This window comes from Ichthyophthirius multifiliis, assembly GCF_000220395.1.
Source record: "Ichthyophthirius multifiliis unplaced genomic scaffold scaff_1120509251289, whole genome shotgun sequence".
In the NCBI taxonomy this organism is placed as follows: domain Eukaryota; phylum Ciliophora; class Oligohymenophorea; order Hymenostomatida; genus Ichthyophthirius; species Ichthyophthirius multifiliis.
The window spans coordinates 28,897-51,480 of NW_004086019.1; the positions used below are offsets into that span (position 1 = coordinate 28,897).

General features: G+C 14.6%; 1 protein-coding gene across 1 annotated transcript, besides 53 other annotated features; it reads left to right on the top strand. All coding sequences in view use genetic code 6, as the record gives it.

The window, feature by feature from the left end:
• The first annotated feature begins 310 nt into the window (after positions 1–310).
• Positions 311–375: a microsatellite.
• Positions 376–1,077: 702 nt separating this feature from the next.
• Positions 1,078–1,109: a microsatellite.
• Positions 1,079–1,150: a microsatellite.
• Positions 1,117–1,150: a microsatellite.
• Positions 1,151–2,915: 1,765 nt separating this feature from the next.
• Positions 2,916–2,943: a microsatellite.
• Positions 2,944–3,030: 87 nt separating this feature from the next.
• Positions 3,031–3,565, top strand: IMG5_176490 (hypothetical protein; the record flags this gene model as incomplete). Its single annotated transcript, XM_004027689.1, has 4 exons — positions 3,031–3,127; positions 3,172–3,291; positions 3,332–3,399; positions 3,488–3,565. The coding sequence occupies 4 exons, from the start codon at positions 3,031–3,033 to the stop codon at positions 3,563–3,565; spliced, it is 363 nt and encodes a 120-aa protein (XP_004027738.1).
• Positions 3,405–3,482: a microsatellite.
• Positions 3,405–3,486: a microsatellite.
• Positions 3,406–3,484: a microsatellite.
• A 32-nt stretch (positions 3,566–3,597) lies between the features above and the next one.
• Positions 3,598–3,637: a microsatellite.
• A 653-nt stretch (positions 3,638–4,290) lies between these two features.
• Positions 4,291–4,336: a microsatellite.
• An 858-nt stretch (positions 4,337–5,194) lies between these two features.
• Positions 5,195–5,242: a microsatellite.
• Positions 5,243–6,838: 1,596 nt separating this feature from the next.
• Positions 6,839–6,884: a microsatellite.
• Positions 6,850–6,921: a microsatellite.
• A 1,984-nt stretch (positions 6,922–8,905) lies between these two features.
• Positions 8,906–8,938: a microsatellite.
• Positions 8,939–9,203: 265 nt separating this feature from the next.
• Positions 9,204–9,274: a microsatellite.
• Positions 9,256–9,329: a microsatellite.
• Positions 9,330–9,687: 358 nt separating this feature from the next.
• Positions 9,688–9,720: a microsatellite.
• A 1,228-nt stretch (positions 9,721–10,948) lies between these two features.
• Positions 10,949–11,026: a microsatellite.
• Positions 10,956–11,038: a microsatellite.
• Positions 10,963–11,011: a microsatellite.
• Positions 11,011–11,110: a microsatellite.
• A 189-nt stretch (positions 11,111–11,299) lies between these two features.
• Positions 11,300–11,340: a microsatellite.
• A 14-nt stretch (positions 11,341–11,354) lies between these two features.
• Positions 11,355–11,416: a microsatellite.
• Positions 11,365–11,399: a microsatellite.
• Positions 11,417–11,431: 15 nt separating the features above from the next.
• Positions 11,432–11,490: a microsatellite.
• Positions 11,491–11,590: 100 nt separating this feature from the next.
• Positions 11,591–11,621: a microsatellite.
• A 2,019-nt stretch (positions 11,622–13,640) lies between these two features.
• Positions 13,641–13,670: a microsatellite.
• Positions 13,671–13,710: 40 nt separating this feature from the next.
• Positions 13,711–13,812: a microsatellite.
• Positions 13,712–13,815: a microsatellite.
• Positions 13,769–13,813: a microsatellite.
• A 21-nt stretch (positions 13,816–13,836) lies between the features above and the next one.
• Positions 13,837–13,885: a microsatellite.
• Positions 13,886–13,987: 102 nt separating this feature from the next.
• Positions 13,988–14,035: a microsatellite.
• A 444-nt stretch (positions 14,036–14,479) lies between these two features.
• Positions 14,480–14,518: a microsatellite.
• Positions 14,519–16,181: 1,663 nt separating this feature from the next.
• Positions 16,182–16,206: a microsatellite.
• Positions 16,184–16,209: a microsatellite.
• Positions 16,210–16,516: 307 nt separating this feature from the next.
• Positions 16,517–16,576: a microsatellite.
• A 1,019-nt stretch (positions 16,577–17,595) lies between these two features.
• Positions 17,596–17,637: a microsatellite.
• Positions 17,638–17,707: 70 nt separating this feature from the next.
• Positions 17,708–17,769: a microsatellite.
• Positions 17,708–17,846: a microsatellite.
• Positions 17,847–18,890: 1,044 nt separating this feature from the next.
• Positions 18,891–19,210: a microsatellite.
• A 288-nt stretch (positions 19,211–19,498) lies between these two features.
• Positions 19,499–19,619: a microsatellite.
• Positions 19,620–20,136: 517 nt separating this feature from the next.
• Positions 20,137–20,182: a microsatellite.
• Positions 20,168–20,210: a microsatellite.
• Positions 20,211–20,213: 3 nt separating this feature from the next.
• Positions 20,214–20,261: a microsatellite.
• Positions 20,215–20,268: a microsatellite.
• A 276-nt stretch (positions 20,269–20,544) lies between these two features.
• Positions 20,545–20,608: a microsatellite.
• A 315-nt stretch (positions 20,609–20,923) lies between these two features.
• Positions 20,924–20,966: a microsatellite.
• Positions 20,967–21,495: 529 nt separating this feature from the next.
• Positions 21,496–21,555: a microsatellite.
• Positions 21,501–21,562: a microsatellite.
• Positions 21,563–21,623: 61 nt separating this feature from the next.
• Positions 21,624–21,765: a microsatellite.
• Positions 21,662–21,763: a microsatellite.
• Positions 21,766–22,230: 465 nt separating the features above from the next.
• Positions 22,231–22,285: a microsatellite.
• A 108-nt stretch (positions 22,286–22,393) lies between these two features.
• Positions 22,394–22,461: a microsatellite.
• Positions 22,462–22,584: the final 123 nt, after the last annotated feature.

Sequence of the window (22,584 nt, forward strand, 5' to 3'; positions counted from 1 at the left end):
TAAATTCTTCTCTACTTTAAAAGAAAGTAATTAATCGAATTCTTTCTTTTTCATTCTTAAATTATTTATATCTTCCTACAAATTCTTTAAATCATAATTTACTAATTCATTAGACTAAGCTTCTCCTTTAGAAATATTAGTTAAAGGTATTTTTCTTCTTTTTACTCCATTATATAATTCAAAAAAACATTAACTTTATTAATTAATGCCATTATTAATAACCTAAAAATAATAAAAAGAAAAAATATAGTAATAAATATATGTATATAAATAAGAATACATATATATAAAAAAAAAACATTTAAAAACAATATATATTATATATATATATATATATATATATATATATATATATATATATATATATATATATATTTGCAATTACTTAAACTTCCTCTATTTTATATATTTCATATGTTTTACCTATAGAAACTCTAACAAAAGCACCTTTAACTAATTATTTAAAATTCGATCTTAGTATTATTTTCTCAAGAAAATCTCTTTTTAAACACAAAGACTTAATTAATTTTTGAATTTCCTCACTTTCTTAGTTTTTTCTTTGGGCTGCGTTTACTTATTATAAATGTTAAGGTTAATATTATGATTATATTTCTTATTATTGTGTATTTTTGCTGCTTTCTTTTAGTTATTCTTTCTTCTTTTCATAGTCTAGTTACCTTAACTTTATTTCTTATTAAAAATTCTATATTTTTATAGAATCTTTAGTATTAAGTAATTATGTTTATGCCAAATTCTACCTATTTTTGGCTTTCTCGGCTATTTCTCGATCTAATCTACGCGTTTCTCGAGCTTCTAGACGCGGCCGAAGTATTTCTAGACGCTTAATTTCGTCCATTTGTTCCAAAAGTATATATTCTTCATCATCTTTATACCCTTCGGAGTCATAACCATCACTATGGAGCTCTATTTGGAGCTTTTATTGTTTTCTTTTTCGACCTTTTTTTATTTCTTGTTATTCGAGAATTTTAGGAAGGTCTTAATTATCTTTTTTATGAAGGTTTGATGGTATGAATTAATTTTCTTCGTCTTCAGACATTATATATATATGTATATATATTTTTTTTTTAATTTTTTTTTATTTAATTTTTAAATATCTTTTTTTGTTTTTTTTTGTTTTTTTTTTTTTTTTCAAGCATTAATGAAAAATATTTTATAATTAACATTTAATCATAGACATATTGAGTATTTAAAACACTCTATCCATATTTTTTTTTCCTATTAGAGGAATAAATATATATCTTATTTTCTAAAAAAACCTGTCAAAAGATTATTCTTAGTTCAACTTTTAGCTAAGAATAAGCTTTAATTTATTTTTTACTAATAAGGTTTCTCTAATAAAGTCAAAAATTTACATTATGTGTATCAAATACTATATATTTAACTATTATTAGATAATAAAGGCACTTTTTAGTTGATAATATCAATTATAAATACATAAAAAAGACTCGAAATTATTAACATTTTATTCAAATATACCTAAATGTTGATCTTTTAATATATCCGAGTCTTTTTATAAGTATATTGGGTATATATTTCTTATAAAAAAAATGAAATAAGTATAAAAATTAACCAGTATATTAGTTAATAAAATATTTTTTTTATATATTTATACACATATAGGATTTTTTTGTAAAATAATTATATAGAAAAAAAAAAATTAAAGGAGCTTTTTTCAGAAAAAAATTAAGTTCTTGGAAAAAAAAAAAAAAACCTTTTAATATAATAGTAGATATTAAATATCTTATTTTTAGTTTTAAAATAGCTATAGTCGCTATTTTTTAGAGTGAATTATTTTAATTTATGGGACTGCTATGTCTTATTGAGATTAGTTGCGAAATTATTTTATTGATTGGAAGCTTATTTCGGATACTTTAAGCAAAAAATCGAGTATTTTTTGGTTAAATTTGGCTATATTTACTTTAAAGAAAATATATAAAGTTTATTTTTTTGCTTTATTTCTATTATAATCTTATTAATAATAGGGCGAAAAATAAAATTGATGGTTAGAGTTTTTTTGAATATAATGGATTTGAATTATATATATAATTTTAAGGTTTTTTTACCTAAATAATAATTTCGGTGTTTTTTTTTTTTTTTTAAAAAAAAAAAAACTAGTATAAAAAATATTATTCTTTATTAAAAAAATATCGGACTTTATGTTCATAATACTATTATATTTTTAGGATTTTTTCATATATGTTGCATTTTGATTCATATATTTAGTCTTTTTTTCTTATATTTATTTATTATATTTTAAGGGCTTTTTTTTTATAAGATATTCTTATATATATTTATTATAGATTTAATCTTTTTTAATCTATGTTAAATATTTTTTCATTTATATTATTATTATAGTATTAGTGTTATTATTTTTTTTGATTTTTATAATATTTTGTACTTTTTTTTACTTTTTTTTTATTTATTTTATTTAAATACGTTAGTTAATATAATAAAAAAGAAACCAGTTTTTGTGAAATTTTGGACTATTTTATCCGATTTTTTTAAATTTTTTATATATAATATTTTCATCTTTCTTTATTTAAAAAAAAATTGTTTTGGTTATTTCTCTTATAGGCTTTTTTAAGATTAAAAAGAGGTAGAATTTCCATGATTTTAAAGGTATTTAGTATAGTGATTATTGTATTTTAGAGTAAAGGACTTGAACAATAGTTATGAAAGTCAAATTTTTATTTAAATATGGTTTTGAAATAATATTATGTATTTTATTATTTAATATTTTTTTTATAAGCATGTTTTTTATTTAAAATTTAATTGATTTTTTTTTTAAAAAAATAATATTATATATATATATATGATATTTTTAATCAAAATAAATATTTATTTAAAAATAAAGGGAAAAAAAAAAAAAAAATTAAATAAAATGAAAAATAGAAATTTTATTTTTTTTATTTTATTTTTTTTTTAAAAAAAAACTTAACAAAAAAAATAATTAAAAAAGATAAAAAATATATAGTTATTATATAAAAATATTTATATATAAATAAAAAAATGACTTACGGAAAAATCATATTTAACAATATAAAAGAATATACTCCGTCTTGGATTAAAACTATTCCTTATTCATAAACAGTTAAACCAACTTTTAGTAAAAAATATAAAAAATAGTTTATAAAATAATATTATATATAGCCAGGCTTCCTTAAAGAGTAGGAATAATGAATGCAGATCCTAAAGTTAAAAGAATGTGGAGATTTTTACAACAAAATGTATAATATTATCCTTGGTTATGGCAAATGTTCTTATTAGGAAGTAAATATATTTAATAAATAAATAAATAAATAATTTTTAGTTTCATTTACATGGTTCCATATTGTTTATGATCCTTGGTTGTAATTATATAAAGCAAATAATGCTAATGTAAAATATATATATTTATATATATATATATATAATTATATATATTTATTTAATCATATATGTATATATATATTTGTATATATTTTAGAGAACCTATGATTACGCTTTCAAGAAAGAAAAAGCTTATTAAAAAAAAAAATAAGCTGAAGAAGAAGGCGAATAATGAAAAAAATAGAAAAAATTATTTTTTTATATTCCAAATAATATTAAGAAAATAAAAATAAAAAAATAAAATTAATTTAAAATATTTATTTTTTTCATTTATCAATCTCAAATTTTCTTATATTACCCCCAAATCCGCATAAATATACATTTTTTTTATATTTAGTCAAATATCCACATTCATTAAAATCCCAAACTTAAAAATTACTTAAATTACCATTAAAATCCTTCCAATTTTCATCCATAAAAAAACTTAAAAATACATTTCCGAACTTATCTATGCCTAAAATTTTATCTTTTCCCCAAAAAACAGCCTAAAACAGAAACCTTTGTTTTTTTTCACACATCTCAAGCTAAATATTTAACTGAAATTTTCTTTTTTCTAATTATTTACACTCATATTTATACAAAAGTACACTATTTACACTATCCCCTATCAATAAAATTTCATTTTTAACCTCTATACACATTACTCTGTTACTCAATATAATTTTTTCTAAAAAAAAAGACCTAAAACTGCCTTTATACTAATATTTAAAACACTAAACACCTTCCAAATCGGCGAGAAAAATAATCTAATTTTCCTTACAAAAAGCCACATCTATATATTTTCCTTAAAAACACTCTTAAATGACAAAATAAGGTTATTTTTTTTTAATTTTGATGAAAAAAGTGCCTTAATTTTCTGTAAAAAAGACCAAGATTTCTGTATTTTTGGTATTTTTGATTAATTTGCAATTAATAATTTAAATTTGCAATTTTTTATTTTAAATTTAGAATGGAAAAAAGCCTTAAAAAGTGAAAATTTGACCAAAATTTGAAATTAAGATTAATTTTTGGATTTTTTTAGAAAAAAAAATCTTTAATAAAAACTCGGAATTTTTTTCTAAAAATTCTTCAAAAATATCCAATTTTTATTAAATTCCAACTTTATTCTAAGCCTAAAATTTCAAGTCAAAAATTCTACCATTTTTTTCAATTAAATATAAATTATTATTGCATTTTTCGATTATTTTATATATATTTTATGAAGAAAAACCCCTTAATTTATATTTTTTATTGTTCTAATATATATATATGAGGTCTCTAGAATGTATTATTAAATAATTACTACCTTTTTATATCTAAAAAGGGCATTTTTAGTTTAAAAAAAGCCTAAATTATTCATTTTTTTCATCTACTTATAATAAATAGCCATTTCTGTTTACTACAATAAGTTTTTTTTCGTCCCAAAAAAGATCATGGACACAACCGAAATCTTAAAAATTAAATTCTTGAACTTTTTCGTATATATTTAGGTCTTTTTGCACCAAAAAAATGTTATAAATTTCTACTTTTTAATTGAAAAATCCGATAATGATTTTGGGTTGATTTTCTGGTAAAAAAATAGAGGATATTTAGTCTTAAAAAGTAATTTTATTTAATAAAAATTCATATTTTTTCACACAAAAAAAACTAATTTAATTATTTTTTTACCAAAAAATGATTTTTTCTTATAATTAAAAAAAAAATGCTTTAAAAATTCCTAAATTTTATATATTTTTTTAAAAAATAACTCTCTTATCTTAAATACATTAAATTTTATTTTCATATATTATCCATATTTCTTTATTATTATTATTTTTAAATATTCCTTTGTATATATAATTATCATTATATATATTATTTTCTTTATAAATATCTCTATTTCCTATGTTTTTTTCTTAAAATTATGGATTTTTTCCTATATTTTTTTCCTCAATTTTCCCTTCATTTTTTCCTAATGTTTCTATTAAAAATTCTTCATTTTCATTAAAAATATCATTTTTTTTATCAAAAAAATATATTTAATTTAAACATAAAAAACAAAATCTATTTTCTTCCCAAAAAAAAACATCCTTAAAGTCTTTAATTTCGTTTTTTTATACAAATTCCACATTTTAAACTTCTAAACCTTCTTCGAAAACTCTTAAAAATTTCTAATTTTTCAAAACCGAAAAAATTCTTTCACTTTCAAAATCAAAACACGAAAAAGTTATTTCCCAAAAAATCTCAAAAAGACCTTATTTACCCTAAACACATACTCCTTAATTCTCGAAAACCACCAAATCCCCATTATAATCTTCCTAAACATCCAAAACTTCCCCTATACTCACTTTTTCTTCCAAAAAACCATCCTAATCTACATATAATACTTTTTCTTTTTCACAAATAATACTTTTTTTCCCTTTCAAATTCCTCAAAGACCTCCCTAAGCACCCTTCAGGTAATGTAAAAACTTTTTAATTATAAAATAGTCTAAAATTAGTTAATAAAAAGTAATTTTTTTCATCTAAAAATTCAAAATCTACCCCTAATTCATTTTATAAACTCTCTATTCTTAAAAAAAGACTAAAATCTTATTATTCAAAAGAAAACTCCAAAATACCCAAAAAGCCTTCTTTTTATCCAAAAATAACTTTAAAAGGTTTTTTTTAACACTAAAAAAATTTCCAAACTAAAAAAATACCCTCAAAATCTAATTCTTTTTCTCCCAAAAAATGAAATTGTCCATTTTTATATATAAAATTTACATATTTTTAATAATAAGAAGTTAAAATAAATTAAAATTCATTATTTTTTCCAATTTTATATAAAACAATATTTTTTCCTATATTTTTTAAAGGAAAATTCTAATTAATATTATTATATTATAAATATGAGATTATTGATATAATATTTAATTAATTAAATTCATATTCAACTAAAAATAAATTCTATTAATCACTGCCTATTAAAATGTAGACTTTTTCGTATATATTTATTAATATAGAGCATATTATTTACTCACATAGGTCCATTTATGATTTTAAATAGAAGTTTTCTTTTGTTTTTTGGATGTAATAAATGTTAGAGAATGATATACAAATGTATTCGGTAGTTTTTTAAGAAGTTTTATGTTATAATTAGTGTATTTATGTGAAATAATTTGAGTTTAATATTTTTTTTGTGGATATCATTTATTATTTGATATTTAATCTTTTTTACATATATTAATTTAAATAATTTTTTTTTTTTAAAAATATTGTTTTTGGTTTTATATTTTTTTTATAAAAAAAAAAAATTTAATAAGGATGTTGAGGTTTTTAATTTTTAAAGCCCATTTAGGTGCCTTTATAATTTATTCATAGACTAGTTTTTAAAAGTGAATAAATATTACATATATAATTCATTTTATATTGATAAAAATAAAATAAAATATTAAATTTTAAATAATAAAAAAATAAAATATATACTGTTAGAACACTTCTCTAAATAGATATGTATATTAATATATATATATATATATATATATAAATATATATCTTTTTATATAAATTAAATAATATCATTTATAAATAACATATAACTAATTTTAATATTATATTTTTAATTTATATAATTACGCCAGATTATTTTGAAAAATAGTATTATTTCTACAAAAAACAACTAAATATTTATTACTCTATATTTTACTTATATATAAACTATATATTTTTATTTTTTCTTTGTTTTTTTTTAAATAAAAAAAATTATAAAGACTATACAATATTATAAAACGACTTTCTTAAAATTCCTAAAAACAAATATGTTTTAAAAACATTTAAATTCAGTTTTAAAATAAATAAATTCATTTATATTTTTTGTTATATATGATGAAAAATAAAAAAACCAACTTAATTTATATTTAATCTGAGAAAGTTTCTCTAAATAAAAGGGGCCTTTTTCAAATCGAATCATTTAATATGAAAAATCTACCTAGTATGGGATTTAAACATATTTATATTCTTCTATTGAATAAACAATTTATCAAAACGATAGTCAGATCTTTTCCCCTACCTTTTCCCCCCATCAAATATAATATAAAAAATAATGATCTTTATAAATATTCATAATAAAAAATAATTATATAACTTATTTGAAAAAATATAGCAATTATTAAATTTATTTTCATTTTGATTATTAAAAAATAAATAATAAATGATACATCTTAATTTCATAACTAATATATTTCAAATATTATATATTTTAGTAAAAAAAAAAGTTGAATTATAATACAAAAATTTTCTTATATATTAAAATACCTTAAAATTTTTTTTCAAAAATGATATTATTATTTATTTTAACCAATTGAATTTTATCCATCAATTCAAAATAACAAAAAACTAAATAATCCTTTTTCTAATTAGTACTAAGTTAAATTAATTATTATCTATTGATTAGTTTATCTTAAATAATGACTTGTATAATTGAATTGGGAAACGAATAAATAGACTCAAAGTAATTTAGTTTTTTTCTATAACATATACTTTTAAATTATAATAAAGTCCTTTTTTCTGAAACATTTCAATAAATTATTTTTTAATAGCTAATTAAGGTATATTTTAAATTAGTATCTTATAGGAATTCTTCTATATATTAGAATTAATTATAACATTCTTTATTAGATAGCATATTAATTACTATTTTAATTTAAAAACAAATGATTATTATAGATAAATAGATATCATATGAATAGTTTTTAACTTAAACATGTTTTCCATTTCAAAATAAATAAAAAAGGAACAGGAAAAGAAGTAATCTCCCTTAATAAAATTTAAATTAATTTCTTTCTAATTTTAATATAAGCGATTCTCTAAATAAAAAAAGTCTTAAAATAAGATTATTCTTAACATTTTATTTAAAAGTGTCATATATATTAAGTTATTGAAAAATAGATGAAATGGAGATTGAAAAATCTTTAACTTTTAAAAAAAAATTCCGATGAAAAAAAAAAGAAAAAGAAAAAGGAAAGCACATATATTGGTTTATATTTTATTTTAAAGTAAATATATAAAATAGTTTAAGTATACATAAATTTAAAAAAATAAGGAACTAATTATGTTTTTGGAAAAATGAATGAAAACAATTATATTTTTATAAAAAATAAAGAATATAATAACATAGAAGAAGAAAAAATAATAGAATAAAAATAATTATTTAAGTATATAGAAAGTACTTTAATTAATAATACTACACTAAGAACTCTAATAAATGATAAAAAATATAAAAAAAAGTCAGTCTTTAAATAAAAATTGCCGAAATAGAATATTAATTGGAAAAATTAAAAAATAAAACCATTTATTTTATTAATAAAAAAATAAAGAATAAAAATAGAAATTTAAAAAAAAGAATTTTAAGGAAAATTTTTCAAGATTGGGGAGAAGAAAAAATCAATAAAGTTAATCGAAAATAATCATAACTAATGAATGAATTTTATCATAATATAAAAGAAAATTTTATTAATATGGATAATAGTAATAAAAATAGATTACTTAAATATATTATAATGTTAAAATAATAGAATATAAATAAAAAAGAAACATAAATAATAAAGAAATAAGTAAAATAAATCAATAACATAATATAAATAATATCAATAACATAGAAAAATATAGAAATAGTATTAAGAATATTTAATAAAAAGATTCATAAAAGAAAGTAATAATAATACACAAAATAATCTAGAAATCATTATAAATATATAATAGTATATATAAAAAAAGACAGTATATATAATACTTAAAATAATATAAATGAAATATTAATATTTCAATTATTTATTTATTATAAAGAAAATTCTATATAATTTTTATAAAAAGAACAAAATATAAAAATAATTAGAAAAATACAAAAAATATAAATAAAAGCCTAAAAAATATAGAAAATATATAAATAAAGTAATATTTAAAAAATAATTAAATTAAGATAATATATAAAATAATACTAAAAAAAAAAAAAAAATGAAAATAATATAAAAAAATACTTAAAGTAAATCCAAAAAATATAAAAGATAATTCTTAAAAAAAAACTGAAATCAATTTAAAAATTAGAAGTGGATCAATTAAAAAACAGAAACAATTTAATATATAAAAAAGCTAAAAATATATATAAGAAATCGTATAAAAATACTCTATAAAAACTCCAAAAACAAACTGAAATTAATTAAAATAAGTCAAATAAAAAAATACAAGAAACAAATAAAATAAAACAAATATTAGATTAATCAAAATCAAAAAAATAAGATAATGTTTTTTCTTTAAATAAAGATTATATATAAATCAAGAGAGTAAATAAAAACAAAAAGTGAATATAAATAAATATAAAATATATATAAATATACGATTAAAATGAATATATAAAAAAAACATTATTTTGAACAAGTATAGAACCTTTAATGAAGTATCACTTATAGATTTTAATCTATTAAATTAGAGTTATTAATCTTATTTAGCTAATATAAATACTTAAAATAACTTCTAAGATTATTAGAACTCTTTAATTTTTCCTTTTTAGTGATAAAAAAGGTTCTATTAGGCTTAAAAAGTCTAAAAAAGCGACCTTATTATTTTGAATAAAAATTTATAATAAAGAAAGAAATAATAAAAGAAGATTTTAGAGAAAATAAATAAATGAGAAAAAACATTAAAAATATATAATTTTCGAGATTTTTTTTTAAAAGAAAAATTAAAAAAATAAATATAAAATTAACAACAAAATATGATTTCGGTTTTTTAAATTGTGGATTTATTTTTTTCTATATATGTATATATATATATTTGTTTTTTTCAAATCAATATATTAATATTTTAATTATTTTAAGATTGATTTTTTAATTATTCTTTTATAAATTATTTATTTACCAATTTTTTATTTTAAGGAGTTATTATCAAATTCCTCTTAAAAGTAAGTGAAAAATGTCTTTTTATTTCTTTTAATTTGTCCTCATCATCTTTTTCGCCTAATATAGCTTCCATATTAAGTTCTTTTTATTAGGGAATACTAATATCCAATAATTCAATACTTGAAAGTGTATCATTTTAAATGCTTTCTGCAATTATGTTGCTTATATTAATATCCAATATATCATTTTATGGAAAATTTTAGTCCTTTTTTTATTTCTATACATATTGTATATGTTAAAAAGTTTTTCTGGATGTAATTTTGGTTGGTTATTTTAAAGAAACTTAATCTGTATTGTTTTTTTGTTATTCTAGAGTTTATTAAATATTGAGTTTTCTGATTCTAAAATTTGAGGAGATTTTATATTAATTTTAAAAAAGGAATTTTTTTTATGGTGAAAAATAATACTCTTATAAAGTTTTATTAGAAGTATTTTAATTAGACTGTGTATTTTAGGAAATTTTTTATTGAAATTCGCAATAATTTTACATAAAAAGAAACTTTAATTAATATTATTATATAGTCGATATATATATTTCTAATATATTTTGTATATAAATTCTAATATTAACATTTTAAAATAAAAAACTATAATTTGACAAAATTATATATTTTATTTTATAAAAATTTTATAATAGTATAAAAACTATAATATGTTATTAATTAAATATAAAAATATAAATATATATAAAATATATTTATAATATAAAAAATATATTTTATATATAAATATATAAATATATATTATTTATTTATATTTTTTCTTAATATTAATATTATAATTATTATATTTTTTCATATACTAAATATTATTATTTATTTGTTTTTTATTATTATAAAAATTCAAATTTTTTTAACTAATTGAATATATTATTAAGATTAATTTTATTTTTTTAATGATATTTATAATATTAAGTTTCTATTTTCTTTCATTTTTATATATTTAAAATTAAATATATTTATAACTTATTAATATTATTTTATAAAATAATTTATTTAATATTCGACATCAAAATATATATTTATAATTTAAAAAATATGTTATCAATTTATAAAATAAATTAAATATAAAAAAAAAAATTAAAAAAATATTTATATATTAAAAAATTTTAATATATATTTTTATTTAAAAAAAAAATGTATATAATGTATTAAAACTATAATCTATTTTATAAAAATTAATATTAAATAAATTTTATAAAAATAAAATTGAGTATATATATATATATTATTTTTGATTCTTTAAAATTAATAATAATATAAAAAAAAAAATTATATTAATTAAAATTCATATAAATATTATTATGTATATTTATATTTATTTTATTTATATTTCATTTATTACTAAATATAATACATATTTTATTTTATTTACATAAAAACTTAGCCTTTTGATTAGTTTTTCCTAAATCCTATACTTAAACATATTTTTTTTAATTTATTCTCCATTCTACTAACAATCCACTATCACATATAGAAAACAATTAATTTTAATTAATTTTATGAATACAAAATATACTACCAACATGAATATTTTTTTCAAATTAATTTATAATTTCCTCATTTGTTTCTAAATTAAAAATATATACATTTTAAAAAGTACCTAATAAATAAATATTTTTTTAAAATTTTGTTATTTCTTTTATTTATCCGAAATTATTTTTCAAATCTATTTTTTAGAATTAATTTTCTTAATTATATAATAATAATTAATTTTTTAACCCAAAAAATATCCTTTTTGATTCTGTTATTTTAAAGGTATTTATTTTAATATTTTTTTATACATTTATTTATATTTAATTGAATATATCCATACATATTAATCCATTTTAATTAATTTTTATTAATATATTTTTAAATAAAACAAACTCTTAAAAAAAATCACTTTACTTTATTATTTTTATCCTTTTTAATTGTTTATTATATAAATATATTTCCATTTAAAGAACTACCATTAATAAACCTTTATTTACATAAAAATTTAATATTTTTTATTTTTCTTTTATTTTATAATGCTTCTTTTTAATATTATTTATTGAATAAAATTCTAAAACATTACTATTTTTAAAAAGCACAATATAATATTTATCTAAATATAATAAACATTATTAAACTTAAATATTTTCTATTAATTAAATTTTATTAATTTAAATCATTTATATTTTTAAAAAAATTATATATTAATATATATCTTTTTTTAAAAAAAATATTTATTAATAAACTAGGGATATAATAAGTATATATAAATTCATCCTTAAAAAAAATATTTATAATATTTATGAAAAACTAATAAAATAAATATTTATATTAAATCAAATTTATTTATATTTAATTACACATATAAATAAAATTATTAAATTTTCAATATATAAAAAATATATTTTCTTTTTTCTTTTTAAATAAAATTTACAAATATTTTTTTTATTAATATATAATTATTTTCTTTCCTTTACTAATTAATTTTATGTATATTTTATAAATAAAAACACACTCAAATATGATTTTATTTATAATTATCATTACTTTTATTATCTTTATTATCCTGTTTTTTGAAAATACTTTAAACATTTTTTATTTATCGTTAAGATTTTGGTTAAATCTATTTAGAAATATCTATAGAACTAATTAAATTATTTAAATCAATAAATTAGTTAACTCTTGGTATTCCAAACAATAAAATATTATTATTACTAGTTTTAAAAATATCGTCTATATTTTGCATACAATTATCTGCAATTTATATTTCTTTCTTTTTTTCAAAACAAGACAAATGTTCATTTTTATAATTATAAGTTTATTTAATAAAGTTTATTTTTTCCAAATTGATTTTGTTTTATTTCAAATTTTCTCTTTTTGAATTTCCAAAATAAAAATCTGAATCTTTATTTTAGAAATATTTATAACTATAAAGTTTTAGTTTGCGAAAAATAAAATTACTTTTTGTTTTAAGAAAGCTCTTATCATATGTATATTAATTATCATCATAATTTTTATTTGTTTTTTACTTTTCTTAATTGATTTCATTTTAAATATTTAAAATCTTTTTTCGTTCATGTTAATAAAAATAATCAATAAAATCTATTGGTTACGTTTTTTCTTATATAAAACATAAGGCTTTATCAAATAAATCTTTATTCGTTTTTAGTAATAAAAAATAATTAATAAATTTAATTATCAAAAATAATTATATTTTACTTTCTTCCATTTTTAAAATATATTTTATTAAAAAAATGAATGTAGTGTTAGTTTTTTATGAATGAAAAAAAAAATATTATTAAAATTTAATCTATATAATAATTTTTTTATAATATTAATTAATACAATAAAAATAAGTTTTTAAAAATAAAACTTTTTTGATTTAAAAATTATTAGTATAAAAATAATTAGTAAAATGAAACTCTATAAAAAATATAAAAATATGTGTAATTGTATATATATTTAGATAAATAGATATATAAATAAATTCATATACATATAATCATATTTAAATATATATATATATATATATTTATAAATAATTATTTATATATAAATTTTTTATTCAATTATCTTTAATATATATTAAATTTTATTATATTTATATATATATTTTTTATATATTATAGTTAAATGTAATTTTTAAAATATTTATAAATACTTAAAATTACTATTTTTATATATATTAAATAAATAAAACTGATTCAATATAATATCATTGATTCTTTTGTTTTTTTATTACTATTTTTTTTTAGTAAATATTTTTTTTTATTGAATAAAAATTTCAATAGGTTTTATTTTATAATTTAAAAACACACATAACATAAAAAATGTCTAATAAAATAGCTAATTTTAATCCTCTCTAATAAACAATATTATCTTAATAAAATGAATAATTAGATAAAGCCAAAAGCCTTAAAAGTATGAAAAGCATTTTATATAATCCTGATAAAAATCATAATAATTTATATAAAAAACAAAGTAACGTAAATTGTAATCAAGAAAGTGATAGAAAAGATGGATTTGGAAATAAAATACAAAGAGGAAATACAAAAATACATAAATTATAATTTAAATAAGATATATAAGAAATTTTTATAGTAGAAAATTGGAAAAAATATAATATTGAATAAAAATCTATATTTCAAAAATGCTGTAATTTAATATGAATTTTATATTTTTTTTTATTTATTAAGTTAATAATATATAAATATGTATGTTCATTATTTTGTATTTTTTATTATTATTTTTATATTTTTTAAGCATTTTCAAATGTAAAAAATATGAAAATTTATTTATTCGTCATTTTTAAAAGTTTTAATTAAAATATTGTTTTTATAATTATAAAATATATAAAAGTTATGTAAATTAAAAAAGTTTTTGAATAAAAATATAAATTAAATATTATTAAATTAATGTATGTAAAGCAATTATGTTTATTATCCTTTATTATATTACTTAAATTTTTATATAGAAAGTAAAAAAAATATGCATTTATATTTTAAATTATAATGAAGAAAATTTATATAAAAAAAAAAACTAAACATACATAGAAATAATATTAAAATAAAATTTATATGAATATATATATATATAAATATATGTAATATTTTTTTTATTAAATATATTTATATATAATTTAATAATTTAAATTTTATAATATATGCAATTTTATAAATTTATTTATATTTTTAAATTTAAATAATTTTTATATATTTATGTATTTTTTTCAATTAATAAAAACAAAAATAAACTTAAAAACTTGAATATAAATATAAATATTAAAAAAAATTATAAAAATTTTTTGATACTAAAAAAAAAACCTATATAAATTAAAAACCATAAAAGTATTTATTTTAATTTTTTTTTTTTTTTTTTTTTTAAATACAATTAAAATATAATTAAAAAATAAAATAGTTAATGGAATAAGCAAGTTAAAACAACTTTAATCCATGTAATATAAAAACATTTATATTAATAAAAAAAAACAATAACTAAACTAAATAAAAAATATAATTATTAAATATCTAAATTATTAATTAATATATAGTTAAAATAGCTTTATTTAGTAGCATAAGTAGTTGGGTAGCTGATATGTTAGTTTATCCTTTAGACACAGTAACTGTCAGAACTGCTTCTAATTAAAATGAATTTTAGCCATTTTTTAAATGTTTTTAATAAATAATAAAAGAGGAAGGATATAAAAAGCTTTATCGTGGTTTTAGTATCACTTTTCCATAAAATATATTCCCATAAATTATTTATTTTTATACTTACGAAAATTTAAACAAAAAATGCTTACTATAGCTAAAAAAAATACAAAATGAACAATTTTAATTATATTTTAAGCTCTTAATGCCATTTTTTACCTCTTCCTTCGCTTAACTTATATGTTTACTTCCTTAGATGCCTTTTGACACTGTCAGAACACGTTTATAAGTAAATGATTCACATTTCCAATACAAAAACTGGTTCCAAGGATTAAAAGAAGTGCAGAAAAACGAAGGATTTTTGCGCCTATTTAGAGCTTCCCATATTTATATCACCACAAATATCCTATATACAGGTCTTTTATTTTGGGCATATGAAATTTAAAGATATTATTTAATTAAATACAATAAAAATTAAAACCAACTCAATCTTAAAGAAAAGCTTTTTGTAAGTTTTACTTCAAGTCTTTTTGCAACTTTTTTAGTAAACCCATTTGATTTAATACTTACTAGATATTAATTAATAGATTCTAATATAAAATAATTATCTACAATATAAATTATTAAAGATTTAGTATATAATGAAGGTTATATTGCATTTTTTAAAGGACTTTCGGCTAGATTAATTATTGCTTGTGTGAATTCGGTTTTATGGATGCCTATTTATGATCATTTTAAGAGTATATATGGAATTAATTTAAATAATGAATGATAATTTTTTTTTTTTATTTTTTTTTTTATTAAAAGTTTTTGAATTATTTATATTTTTAGAATATTCTGTTTTTTTTCTTGTATATATATCTTATTTAAAAAATATTTATATATTTAAAATTAGTTTAATTTAATGTATATTTAAAATTATTTTAATTATATGTGTAAAACATAATGTTTTGTATTCATTAATTTTTTATTCAGTCTATTTTTTACTATTTTTTCTTATAACAAATTTTAAATAATGTAAGTTTATTTGCTTTTCTAAATATTATATAAAATAAAATTAAATATAATTTTAATATATATATATATTTAAAAATAAAAATTAAAAATTAATATACATATATTATAATATATATATATATATATGTATATATATAAATAAGTATATATATTATTTTTTTTATTTTTTTTTACTTATATATATTTTCTAATCTAAGAATTCCTTTTAATGATTTTTACGGATTATTTTAATTTTGTATTTATTTTTATATATAAATACTTTTTTAATAATAATTATCTAATTAAGTTTCTGTAAATGATTAAAATGAATAATCTAATTCTATATCTTCCGAATGTGGCCATTAATTTTCTAGTTTATTTCTTTTTATACAACCTTAGTTTTCTTTATTTTTAGTTGTTTTATATAAAAAGACTTTTTTATCATATGAATTTTCTATATTTTTTCCTTAGAATATATCTCTTTTTGTAATATAGACAATTTCCTTATTTTTTAATTTTTAATTATATAAAGATGCCTAATTTTCAATATTTTTTTGATTTTCTTAAACATTAGGCTTTAATGAATTAATAACTTATTTTTTAAAAGTTGTATTATTATAAATATTGTATTTTACTTTTATTTGTTTTAATTATTTCTCTCTTTTTTTTCCTTAATTTTCATTTTCATAAATTAAATTTCCCTCTTTTATCTTTTTCATAAATATAGAAAACTTAGGATCTATCATATCCGAATCTTTCATTTATTATATATTATTTACATTAAAATCATATAAAATATCTCTACTTTCATTACTAATTAAAGAACTATAATCTGCTTAGCTTTTATTCGGTATTAAACTCATTATGCTACCTACATTTTATTGAAAAAATCGACTTTTGTTTAAATATGATTTATTTATATTCATTTTTTGAAGTTTTAAAAATGTCGTATTTAATGTGTATTTTTTTTATAGTTTTTTTGAACAATTTTATTCATTGTTTATATTTTATAGACTACTTTTGGAAAATTTTTATTCCTATAAACTATATGATTTTTTATTATCTGACTTTTTATAATTATTGTATTTATTTGTTTGATTTTTTTAAATACTATAAAATTAATGTTTTTATTTAATTTCTTATTGTTCATTTAGCTATTTATAATTTTATTTTTATTATTCTAAGAATTTATTTCTTATTTATAATTAATATTCTTCTTTTTATATTTATTATTTTATTTCATATGTATTTTTTTAAAAACACATTTTTTTTTTTAATTTAATATTTATAAATATAAAAAAAAAATATATATAGATATATATATATATATATATATATATATATATATATATATATATATTTATATTTTTATATTATTGTATATTTTAGACTATTTATTTTATATCATTATTATTTTTATATAATATTTTATGTATCATATATTATATTATCAAAACAGTTTTAAACATTTTTTAATATATTTACAACTGTTTAATTTAATAATTTATCTGTTTTATTAGATTATTCATTTACTTTTTATAATAATTTAAATAATTTTAATAATTTAATATTTTACTTTTATTTTCTTTATATAATGATTGACTTATATTTCGTTGTTTTTACTCATTTACATTTATATATTTTTTTAACTATTAAGTTAATGCTACTTTTTATTTTTCCATTTATTTTAATTCTAAATACTTAAACTAATTAGCTATTTTTTTTTTTAATATAATTTACATTAAAAAATAATTATAACTTTTTTTATTTCCTTCATTTATACTTTAATACATATTCTTACTAATATTTTATAAATATTTATTTTTTATTTTATATACCTTTTTTATCTTATATTATTATTATTTTTAAAGTTATTTTTTATTTAGTATTAATTTTAAATATTTTATTAAGGCAAAAAAACCTACTAAGATTTGTTTTTAATTAAACTTTATTTAATTTCATTTTTAGATTATTAAATTTATAAATTTTCTTAAAAATTATTATTTTATGAATTTCTTTTTTTATTTATTTTACAAAAATATAATAAAATATTTTACTATATTTATTAAACTTCCTAATTTTTTTTTTTTCAATATCTTCATTTTAATTATTTAAGTTTTTTTAAAAAACTAACTTTTAATCTGTATAATACATAGAAGGGTCATTTTCATAATTTAATTTTACTTTTCTTACATAAATACCATCATATTTCTAACAATTATTTTAATTAAAACCTTATCTCATCAATTGTTTATATTCATTTTCTATTTTTTAAACATCATATATTTACTTTTAACTTTTTCTATTTGTTAGGTTATTTTCATTAAATATAGAACTATAAATTTCGCTATTTTCGAACATTTTTTTGTACAAACTTGTATTTTGAACACTTTAAAATTAAATATTCTAATTTGATTATAGGTTATTATTATAATTGCTGACATTTAAATCGTTAATAATTAAATTGTTTATATTTTAAATAGAATTTAAATCCTCTTCTTAGTAAAAATCATTACTTATATCATTTTTATTGACATTTTATTAAAGTCTCATTTTAATTTAAAATTAATGAATTAGTTTCAGGTAAATAAATCGATTTTTTTTATTTTATATTAATGTTTTGTTTAGTTAATTAAAGACTGTTGCTAAATCCTCTTCTTAGTAAAAATCATTACTTATATCATTTTTTTATTGACATTTTATTAAAGTCTCATTTTAATTTAAATTAATGAATTAGTTTCAGGTAAATAAATCGATTTTTTTTATTTTATATTAATGTTTTGTTTAGTTAATTAAAGACTGTTGCTTTTATAAATTTATTTTATTTAATTATTTTATATTTCTTTTTATTATATAATAGAATCATTATTAATATTTAATTGAAAAGACTAAGGATTAATTGAATATTTTTAATAAAAACTATTTTTTTTATGGGTTTATTAATAATTAATATTTAACATTTTTTTATATTTAATTATAATGTTTATTATAATAAAAAAAATATGAAATATGTAAATGAAAAAAAAAAAAATAAGTTAAAAAAAAAAAATTATCTTTATTAAAATTTTAATTAATTTTTACTTAAAAGAAAAAAATAAAATATATATATATTAATGTAAATAAATATATATATAAGAAAAAAAAAGAAAAAAACATATTTAAAAAATAATATTTAATGTTTAAATATTAATATAATGTAAAAAATAAAAAAAAAAATATAATTGTTAATCAATATCTAATATAAAATTAATATTAATAAAAATGAAAAATTATAAAAAAGATCTTAAAGTTATATTTATAAGAATATTAATGTTACATATTGTATAATTATACAATTAAATATAAATTTATATAATTGTTAAGATGTTTATAGTATAAAAAGTATAAATATTCAGATTATATATAAATTTATATATTAAAAAAGTTTATTAATAAATTTATATAAATATAATATAAAAACCAAAAAATATATAGTATTTGTATAATCATTATTAAAAATAATTATATTTATAAAATAAAAGTTTTTTTATTTAAATAAAAAAAAATATAAATAAAAAATAAAATTAATATTTGAATATCTAAGAATAAAATATAAATAAATAAAACTAATATAAAAATAAAAAAATTTGTATAATATGAAAAAAATATATTTATATTTAAAATAAAAATAAAAAAAAAAATCATAATTAAAATAATATACATAAATATATTAAATAGATTAATACTCATTCACTTAATTCATTATTTCATTAAATAATTCATTAATTCTATAATTAATTAAATTATTCAATCATTTATTAAAATATTAAAATATATATTTATTTATATATTTATATATTATTTTATATATTTTTATATTTATTTAAAAAATAATTTTTTATAGATTTAATTTATATGTATTTCTTATAAATATTTATTTAGTTTTATGAATTAAAAGTATTTTTAAACAGCCTAAATAAGAATATATTTTATTCATAATTTTTTATATAAAATTTTATATACATTTATCAAAAAAATTTAGATATTATGTTTTTATTTTTATTAATGATCATATATAGATTTTTTTTTAATTTGACATAATAATATACTTTTTAAAAAAAAAAATGGAAAAAATTAATGCAAATTTAAATATAAATAAACTTTATATTGTAATTATAATTTTTATTTATTTATTATATATGTAATTTTATTTTTACTTTAATTTACATTTAAAATTTTTAAAATCAATTATATATGAAAATACATTATTTATATTAATATTTATTATATAATTTATTTAATATAAATATAATTTTAAAATAATATTTTATTTATATTCATAATATCAAAAAATTCTTTATATAAAAGATTTTTCTTTTATATATAAATAATTTATAATAATTAAAATAAATATTTTTTATAACATATTTTTTTTCAAATAAAACAAAAAAATCTATTTTAATTTGTATTTATTTTCTTTTAATTTCAATATTTATTTCTTATAAAACAATAAAGAAAAATATTTTCACTTTATTTAAATGAAAAAAAATATTAAATTATAAAAAAAAAGATTATAAATAAAAATAAATTTTATATCAAAAGTCTAATTCTCCAAAAAAGTCATTATTTTTTGCCTTTTCTATTAGTGCTTTTTCCTATTTTTTTATAATAATATCTATTTATTGATAAAAAAGATTACTTTTGCTTATATATTTTCTTATTATTTTTTCGCTTAAGTATTTTTATTGCTATTGTTATTATTATTACTAGGTTTTTTACCAAAATTAAAGCAATCATCATCATCATAGTTGATTTTTTTTTAATTGTTATCTTTCAAAAAACTAAGTCCGTCATCCAAATCATCATCTAAAAGAGAATTTTTTTATTTTTATACATATTATTAATTTTCTTATTTATTTTAAACATTATTTTAAGAAACATCTTGTGGAATTTATACAGAATAAGCAGGTTAATCGTTTGTAAAAATATCTCTATTAACAACTTTTGTTATATTTTAATTATTATTTAAATTATTTTTCTTATTATTTCTTCTATTACGATTATTTGGACCCATAAAATTATCATCTTAGTTATTATTAGTTGTATTTATGTTTTATTATTATTATTATTATTATTCATTCTATGCTTAATTATTAATATTATTATAATTATTGTTAATTTCTAATTTTGTATTTTCTTATTTTTATAAATTTGCTTTAAAATTAAATGATTTACCTCCATTATTTTATTATTAAGAATTTGTATTATCATTAAAATTGTTATTATTATTAATGGTATTATTATTATTATTATTATTATTATTATTATTATTATTATTATTACTATTATAGTTATTAATATTAATATTTTAATTATTATTAATTTTAAATTCTTCACTTTTTTAGTTTTCGTCATTATTTTATTTTACTAAATTTCTGTTTCTTCTTGAAACTCCTTAATTAAAGTTATATGTATTTTCTTCTTAAACTTAATTTTATTGTTATTGTTATTATTAATTATTTTATTCATTTTTTTATTAATTGTAATTGGTATTTTCATTTTTATTAAATTTATCTTTATTTTAATCTTCGTCATCAAATAAATTATTTATATCAAATTTTTTTTTCACATTTTTTTAAGATTACTAAGTTTCCTGTATTTATTAATTTGCTTGTTTTTGTTATTCTTCTTATTTTTTTTCTTCTTAATCTTAATTATGAGTGAAAGAATAACCTTCATCTTATTATTTTTTTATATTTCTATTTCTTCCTACACGAGAATTATATTAAAATTAATATTAGTTATCATTAGGTTGAGTGTTTTAATTATTTTAATTTTAATCTTCTTTTTTTAATTTTATTATTATTCATTTTATTTTTCTTATTATTAATTTTCTTATTTATCCTAATACATATTTTCTTATTATTCATTTAATTTAAACTTAAACATTTTTTGAGGTTTAATATTATTAATAAAATCATCATCTATTATTTCTTTTTTTATTAAACATAATTATTATCATTATTATTATTATTATCATTATTATTATTATTATTATTATTATTATTATTATTTTATTTTTAAAATTAAATAATTTTGGTTTAAATTAGTCTCCGCCAGAAATAGGCATATTTGTATCTTCTTATTTTTCTTCTTTATTATCTTCAACTTAAATATTTTCTTCTAATTTTTTGAATTTTTT